We start from the raw sequence: 8,212 nt of genomic DNA, 5'->3' as shown, positions 1-8,212 counted from the left end.
GGAAGGGTTATCCGGCCCTGGCGGGGTGGAGTCCCCAGCCCTGGGGGGGTCTAACAGCCCTGTGGAGGTGGCACTTGGGGACACGGGTCGGTCGTGGCCGTGGCAGTGCTGGGGGATGGTTGGACTCGATGGTATTGCAGGGCTTTTCCAGCCTAAATGATCCCCTGGTTCCACGATTCTGTGCTTCCCGAGCCCGGCTTAGTGGCAGGACACTCTCCCATGATTCCCAAGCCTGCCTTAGTGCAGGACACTCTCCCATGATTCCCAACCCTGCCTTAGTGCAGGACACTCTCCCGTGATTCCACGATTCTGTGATTCCCAGGCCTGGCTCAGTGGCAGGGCACCCTCACGAGGGGCGTTGTGGCATCGCTGTCGGGACAGATGGTGACAGTGGGGGTGGCTCCCAGGGACACCCAGCTCGCAGGTCACATCCCAGGGTTGGTGCTTCATCCCAGCAGTGGGAAACAGCCCAGATCCCTGGGCAAACCACCCCCCTGCCCCACAGCCTTCCCTCTCGGCCCCGTGTCCAAACCCCCCCAGAGACCCCCCAGCCCCCACGGCCCAGCCCGTGGCACCGCTGGGTTTTCTCGGGAGTGGAGCAGCTGCTCCATCACCGTGTCCGTGGGCAGCAGGGACAGAGCTGAGGAGAGCGAGTGGTGTCACCTGGGACAGGAGGGACAGCAAGGAACGCACCTTCTGGCTGAACCTCTTGCAGTTCAGGTGTTTGAGGTTGTCCTGTGGGGGACAGGAGCAGATGGAGGCCAGGACTAAGCTATTTTCAAACTAGTTCAGACTAATATTTTATCCAGCAAGGTGTTTTTTTAAAGGTGTGACACCAGGCTCTGGTGGCCCTGGTGTCCTCTCTGTCACCTGCTGCAGGTGGCCGAGCCCCTGGCAGCATTTTTAGGACCCATTTTTAGGCACTGGCTGGCACTGCCCAGCTGAGGGGCTGCAGTGACACAGTGACACTGGCACAGACTTGTGGAATTCCCTGAAGGAATCTGCCCTTCGGGGAATGTGTTGGTTTTCCATGGAAGCCTCTGACAACAGCAGTGCCAGGGGTGAAACACCTGCCTGCAGGGAGCAGGGGCTTGGTGAGGAGCAGGGAAGCTCCTGGTCCTGCTGAGCTCAGGAATTGTACCTGAGGGCTTCTCCCATGTAAAGAGTGACAAGACAAGAGGAAATGACCCCAAGCTGTGCCAGGGGAGGTTCATCAGGAGGGACATCAGGAGGAATTTCTTCCTGGAAAGGCTGGTCGGGCATTGGAAGGGGCTGCCCAGGGAAGTAGTGGAGTGCCCGTGCCCTGGCCGTGGCACTCAGTGCTCTGGGCTGGGGGACAAGGTGGGGATCGGGCACAGGTTGGACTGGATGATCCTGGAGGGCTTTTCCAACCTCAGTGAGTCTGGGATTCTGTGACTCTCCACAGGAAAGAGGGGAGAGAACCGTGTGGAGCAGGTTCAGCACAATGTGTTCCCTGCTCTGGGTGCTCACACTGTGCTCAGGAGGCAGGGACAGGGGGCTGCTCTTTGTTTGGATCTGGGATCAGATCTCCCTGCTGACAGGCAGCATTCCTCCCTGGGAATCTTTGCCTGTCCCTCTCATTCCTGGGTAGCCCTGGGATGTGATTCCTGGGATCACATCACCCTGAGCAGTCACTCCCAGCTCCTTTCCACCATGGATCCTGAAGCTGCAGCTTTCTTTGGGCTCCTCCTCTCTCCTAGGCAGGGGAGGGATGCACAGGTGTCCTGACTGGGGAGAGGTGGAATTCTGAAGCTTTCCCTCCTCTGTGAAGGTGTTTTGGTCCCACGGCAGCACCGGAGCCACAGAGGTGGCTCAGGCAGACCCAGAACCCTCTGGTGAAGCTGAGCACAGGAGCTGATCCTTTGCCCTTTGGGTGTTCCTGACCTCGGGGGGCCTTACAGCATCTCTTCTTTCCCGTTGGTGACAGATCCAGGCGGATGGGACAGATGGGAATTGTGTCACCTTCGTGCTGCACGACGAGGATCACACCCTGGGCAACTCCCTGCGCTACATGGTCATGAAGAAGTGAGTGGAGCCTCTGGCAGGGCTGAGGGAACCTCTGTGCCCTGCCCTGGCCTTCTCCTCGCTGATCCACACCTCAGCTGTTGCTGGAAGGAGGCAAATGGTCCCAAATCCCTGTGCACACCTGTCAGAGCCTTTATGTCCCACATGGGGCCCTGCTCCCACCTCCTGCCTCTCCTCACAGGATTAATCTTTTCCTTGGACTGCGTCAGGAACCCGAGAGCACCAAGAGGCCTTAGTGGGCCTGACCGGGCTCCACCCACACTCTCCCTTGACCAGGAGCCCCAGTTAAGCTCAGCTCAAGGTTTTCAGTCCTTCTTGAGCTGTTGGAGGAGTAACTGGGTCTCCAGCCCAGCCTGTGCTGGGTCATGGACTCCATTTGTTGCCCACACTTGGGTTGGAAGGGATCTTAAAGCCCAGCCCATCCCACCCCCTGCCATGGGCAGGGACACCTTCCACTAGCCCAGGTTGCTCCAAGCTCCATCCAGCCTGGCCTTGGATACTTCCAGGGATCCAGGGGCAGCCACAACTTCTCTGGGCAGCCTGTGCCAGGGCCTCCCCACCCTCACAGGGGAGAATTCCTCCCCAATATCCCATCTGTTCCTGCCCTCTGGCAGTGGGAAGCCATTCCCTGTGTCCTGTCCCTCCATCCCTTGTCCCCAGTCCCTCTCCAGCTCTCCTGGAGCCCTTTAGGTCCTGCAAGGGGCTCTCAGGTCTCCCTGGATCCTTCTCTTCTCCAGGTGAACCCCCCAGCTCTCCCAGCCTGGCTCCAGAGCAGAGGGGCTCCAGCACTTGGAGCAGCTCTGTAGGCTCCTCTGGACTCCTCCAGCAGCTCCACGTGTTTCCTGTGCTGAGGATCCCAGAGCTGGGATGGCCAGACAGGTCCCCCCTGGTTCCTTAATGTCATCACCTTGGGCAGGGCTGGGGGTTGGTGAAGAGCTGCTGGCAAAACCTCACAACAATTGCAGGAGGGAGTCCAAGGCACCACCTCAGACAGCAGTTGCTTTGCAGTGTCATGTCAGTCCTTCTGAGAAATCTCTGTGCCAAGACCAACAGCTGCTGGCAGGAAAGGGGCTCTTCTTTTTGCTGGGGGGCCCAAATTTCTCCCACCCCTCTCAGCTGCTGGAGCAGAGGCACCTCAGTAACTCCTGCACTGCCCTGGGCCCATCAGCCTCTTTTCCTGCAGCAGCTTTGGGTACAGTGAGGCTTCCAAGCATCCAGGATTCCCTGTTTGGGCTCTGCAGGGCTGCCCCTGCACTGGTTGTGGTGCCAGGATGGTGCCTACAGGGTGCCAGCCAGGTCTTTGCCCTGCAGAGCTCCAGCAGCAGCTCAGGGGCAGATGGGGGGGTGAAGGTTCCACAAGTGGTTTCCTCTCAGCAAATCCCTCCCATAAGACCCTAAATCATGGTAGAAACATCCCAAGCTCCAGCAGGTCTTGGCTCCAACTTCCCTGAGCTTTGCTGTGGGGTGGCCTGGCTTTCACTGCTCCCTCTCCTCTCTCCCCTCCCGCAGCCCTGATGTGGAGTTCTGTGGCTACTGCATCACACACCCCTCAGAGAGCAAGATCAACTTCAGGATCCAGACCAGAGGTAGGGCTGGGGGCTGTTCCTGCATGGCTGGGCTCCTTTTTTCATGGAATTCCCCCCTGCTCATGCCAGCTTCCCAGCAGGACTCATTTAAGCAAAGCCAAGCCCTTTTACCTCCCCTGTGCAGTGCTGTGCCCCATGGCTGAGCCTGAGGCTGCTCCCAGTGGGATGCTCCAGCTCCTGTTCCCAGCTGGAGCAGGAAGCAGCTCCCCTGGCTGGCAGCAGGCTCTGGCACAGGGAGCTCAGCCTGGGTGGGCAGCAGGAGGGGGGTGAGTGGGCACACACCCAGGGAGGAGGTGGGACTGCCCAGGGAGAGGCCACCAGCCCTTGAGAGCCACCTCAGTGCCCCTGACCCAGCTTTTGGAGCCCCCTCAGTGCCCCTGACCCACCTCAGTGCCCCTGACCCAGCTTTTGGAGCCCCCTCAGTGCCCCTGACCCACCTCAGTGNGAGCTCAGCCTGGGTGGGCAGCAGGAGGGGGGTGAGTGGGCACACACCCAGGGAGGAGGTGGGACTGCCCAGGGAGAGGCCACCAGCCCTTGAGACCCACCTCAGTGCCCCTGACCCAGCTTTTGGAGCCATCTCAGTGCCCCTGACCCACCTCAGTGCCCCTGACCCAGCTTTTGGAGCCACCTCAGTGTCCCTGACCCAGCTTTTGGAGCCCCCTCAGTGCCCCTGACCCTGCTCCCTTCCCACAGGGGCCCTTCCAGCCGTGGAGCCGTTCCGGAAGGGGCTCAATGACCTGATGGCTGTTTGCCAGCACGTGCTCAGCACCTTTGAGGTGAGACCATTCCTGAGGAGCTCAGGAGCCTTTTCCATCTCTCAGCCCTGTGTCTGTCCCCAAGGCCTGTGCTGGAGGCGCCTTTGCCATGAAAACCTGATGGTTTCCTTGGGCATCCTCCACCTGGCTTCCTTTCCCTTGGAGTGATTGTGAAAATCAGGCACTTCCAAAAGCACCTGCAGCTCTGTCAGAGCTTCCCAGCCTTTCCAGGCTCCGGGCAGAGAAGTCCCAGCACTGCAGGGTGGTGGCTCTGGGCTGCACGAGTCACCCAGGGACGTGCTGCTGACTTTGGTCCTGTGCTCTTGTTGCAGAGGAGCATGAAGGAGTACAGGGCACAGAGAGAGGAGGAGATGCAGTAGCCTTTGGAGATGGCACAGATGTCCCCCTGGATGTCCCCCTGGATGTGTGTGATGTCCGTGTGTTGAATTCCCTGGGTCCAAGCTGGTTCTTTTTGGTTGTTTTTTTCACAGCTTTGATGCAAACTGTGTTTTCTCTATGAATAAAGTTTATTAATTTAGATGCTGCAGAGGTGACACTGAATTCTGCTCAGCACAGCTGTGGAAAGCCACAGAATCATGGAATGGTTTGGGTTGGAAGGGATCTTAAAGCTCATCCAGTTCCACCCCCTGCCATGGGACACCTTCCATTATCCCAGGTTGCTCCAAGCCCCATCCAGCCTGACCTTGGACACTTCCAGGGATTCAGGGGCAGCCACAGCTTCTCTGGGCAACCTGTGCCAGGGCCTCCCCACCCTCCCAGGGAAGAATTCCTTCCCAATATTCCACCAAACCCTGCCCTGTCAGTATGAAGCCATTCCCCCTTGTCCTGTCTCTACACACCCTGATAAAAAGGATGGAGAGAAGGCAGTTCTGTCACTCTCCCATCATATTTCTTCCCCTCTCCAAGTGTTTTTGCTGTTTTCTTCCCAGGATTTCCAGGTCAGAGGTGCAGAATCAGGTGCACAGAACAAGTCTGAGCCCTCAGGGAGCCAAGGGGCTCAAATCAAGCTTTAGAGGGTGTAATGGGGTGTGAAATCACAGGGCTTTGAGGGCTTGGGAACCTTTCTGGGTTGCTCAGCACGTGCAGGAGGGACAAGGCTCACCCCAAAGGAACCTGCTGCCACTCAAGGAAGTATTTAAGGGACTTTGCAGCCCCCCTACTGCTCAGTACCAGAGGTTTTCCTTTCAAACACCACCCTGTTTTATTAGGAACATATGGAGGAGGGAGAGGCAGGAAGGGAAAGGTCAGGTTTTCTCTATAAAATCACTCTGTCAAACAGGAATTGGCAAAGTGGGTCTTGCTGGCAGGTTTGTGCTGGGGTTGTGCCAAGGGGCCAGCTGAACCTTGGGTTTCCTAATCCAGCTCCTTTTCCTGTGGGATTGCTGCCAGGGATCCATCCTGCCCATGCCAGCGTGGTCCCACATAACAGTGGGAGTTGAAATCACAGACTCCATTTGCCTGGAAATGTGGACAAATACAGAAACACACAGAATTCTGATCTTTTTATAAGCAGAATCATTCAAAAATACCCTTTTACTAAGGTGTCTGAGCTGGAACATCTCAGTCTTTATCAATTTTCTCTTTTGACTTCATTTTTCCACCAACAAATGCAGCCAGAGCCCAACAGCAGCACTGCAACACAGACAGAAATTACTCCAGTAGGTTGGGAAATGTATGGAAAACAGGCAGGTCTGCCTATTCCTCAGTTTCTGCTTGCCTTGAAACCCATTTGTCTTTCAGAAATATGACTTGTTTGTAAAACATTTGCAGCTAAAAAAACCCCAACACCTGGAAAACGTTTTAATTGCAAGTCTTCTCTCTTGTTTTCCTCTCTCCATTTTTTTTTTCCTATGGCAAGGTGAAAAGGGGAAAGAAATAAAAAGAGGGATAAAAAAGAAGGGAAAACCAACAGAAAATCATCAAAGACTTGGTAACTGAAACTTTTTCATGTAGATTTTCTTACACTTTTGGCAAGAGGTTGTTAGAATAAACATGGAATCACGGATTGCTTTGGGTTGGAGGGGATCTTATAGATCATCTCTGACACCTTCCACCAGACCAGGTTGCTCCAAGCTCTGTCCAGTCGAAAATTGCTGGAAAAATCACTCAGGGGATTGATTTTGTCAGGAGGGAATCTGGGGAAGCTCTTTGCCATGTTTTGGTTCGTTCCAGAGGCTCTTTCAGCTGAGATTGGACCTTCCCCACTGCCTTTGCCACCTTCAGTTGACCACAGGGACGTCTCTGTCCCCTCCCAAATGCCCTGGAACTTGGTGTCCCTTGGCCAGGACACAGCAGAGGGAACACCAACTCCAGGCATCAAAATCCAGGGCACCCCTTTTTCCCTTTGGATGGGGTGATCCCCCTCCCAGGAGCTGTGGGCTGAAGGACATTCCAGCTGCTGAGGAGCCTGGGTTGAGGCTGGATGCTTTCCTGGAGGGGCACACCTGGATCCTCTCCCTTGCTACCTGCCCAGCAGAGCATTAGGTGCTTCCAGGGGTGTTGGAAAGGTGAGGGCTGGATCCTTGGAATCGGCCTCACCTGGATTGGAGCCGTATCTGCCTTCCCTTTCCTGGGCCTACCAACTCTTCCCTGGAAGGAACAGCATTCCCAGCCATCCTGGTGCTCCCTTGGCCCTGGGAAGGGGGAGCTGGACCCGATGGCTTGGCTGGATGTTCCCCCCAGTGACACCTGGGGACTCCTGGACCCCAAACCCTGCGGTCACACGCGGTCACCTGCCTGTGCCACTCACCCCCCCCCGGCTCAGGAGTCTGGGGCAGGATTCCCAGGAAAAGGGGAAGAGAAGGGGGCTTTCAGGGCTCCCTGGGGCAGGTTGGTGACACAGTGAGGCCGAGTGACTGTCCCCACCACAAGCAGGAGGAGGGTTCCCACCACTGGTGCTCTGCCAGCCATCCCTGGATCTCATCCTGACTCCAGGCCCAGCAACCAAAGCTCTTTTTTTTTTGCTCTTTCAGCTGGGAATTGTCACTCGTGGTCCTCTCCCTCCCCTCCTCATCCCACATCCATCTCCAAGCGACCACATCCCAACTTTCCTTCCCTTTTCCTCGCAATCTCCCCCCCCAGCCCCCCGTTCCACCCCCAGACAAATGGCCAGAAGTCACTTGGTTTTCCTGCAAGGGAATGAACAATCCCGTAAGGATGTGAAGGCCCTTCCCCCTCCCTCAGGGTGGGGGGCAGAGCCCGGGCCCAGAGCTGGGCCTGGGGGGCCGTGGAGGGCTGCAGCTCCTGCCAGGGGGGTTACAACGTGAAGGCAAAGATGATTCGGGCCCAGCCAGGGAGGAGCCACAGGAGAGGAGCAGAGGGGTCCTGCTGTCCTTGTGCCTTGTCCTTGACCCGGGGATTTAGGAGGAGCTGTACTTGTTACTCAGGCGGGAGCTGCTCCGGTCCAGCCCCAGCTCCTGCCCCGTGGCCTTCCACTTCCCAACTGATCCCTTCTCGTCCGTGGGGGTGATGCTCAGGGCAGGCCTCTGGCACCAGCAGCACAGGCAGGACTGTGAGGAGACAAGAGGAGGGAGGGAGAGGTCACAGGTGTGGGATACAGGGGAAAAGAGGAGGGAATGTTCTGGTACTGGAGCTGGCAGGTCACCCTGTGCAGTGCCAGGCTGGGAACTGCAGCCTGCACTCCTGAGCCTTGCTGTCCTGCAGGTCTGCTGGGAGCAGGATTTCCAGGATAGGGCCGGTGTGGATGGGAAATGAAAATCCCAAAATCATGGGCACTTTTTACAGTTGTGTTTTCTTGTCCTTAAGGGACAGAACACACAGGCTCAGCTCTTCCTTTTGCCACAG

General features: G+C 56.9%; 2 protein-coding genes across 2 annotated transcripts in view; one reads left to right on the top strand and one right to left on the bottom strand.

The window, feature by feature from the left end:
- The first annotated feature begins 1,674 nt into the window (after positions 1-1,674).
- LOC103754950 (DNA-directed RNA polymerases I and III subunit RPAC2) lies at positions 1,675-4,927 on the top strand. The gene is made up of 5 exons (XM_018083302.2): positions 1,675-1,740; positions 1,949-2,046; positions 3,556-3,632; positions 4,326-4,408; positions 4,720-4,927. Exons 1-5 carry the CDS (start codon positions 1,675-1,677, stop codon positions 4,765-4,767), a joined length of 372 nt encoding a protein of 123 aa, XP_017938791.2. The 3' UTR covers positions 4,768-4,927.
- A 2,839-nt stretch (positions 4,928-7,766) lies between these two features.
- The window catches only part of LOC103754949 (endothelin receptor type B), a 6,053-nt gene continuing 5,607 nt past the window's right edge, over positions 7,767-8,212 (bottom strand). The window contains exon 7 of the mRNA XM_018083225.2: positions 7,767-7,917. Coding sequence (XP_017938714.2) covers positions 7,768-7,917 — 150 coding nt within the window. The 3' untranslated portion in view covers position 7,767. The remainder of the gene's footprint in view (positions 7,918-8,212) is intronic.

Source organism: Manacus vitellinus, unplaced genomic scaffold (assembly GCF_001715985.3).
Source record: "Manacus vitellinus isolate BGI_N305 unplaced genomic scaffold, ASM171598v3 scaffold_62_pilon, whole genome shotgun sequence".
NCBI lineage: Eukaryota > Metazoa > Chordata > Aves > Passeriformes > Pipridae > Manacus > Manacus vitellinus.
Note: the sequence above shows the minus strand (reverse complement) of the source record. Positions and strands in the feature narration are given on the sequence as shown.

Coding starts and splice junctions, on each gene's coding strand:
- LOC103754950 (XM_018083302.2), top strand. CDS start 1,675: ATGGATCCTGAAGCTGCAGCTTTCTTTGGGCTCCTCCTCTCTCCTAGG. Junction 1,741..1,948: donor GGCAGGGGAGGGATGCACAG/GTGTCCTGACTG, acceptor CGTTGGTGACAG/ATCCAGGCGGATGGGACAGA. Junction 4,409..4,719: donor ACGTGCTCAGCACCTTTGAG/GTGAGACCATTC, acceptor CTCTTGTTGCAG/AGGAGCATGAAGGAGTACAG.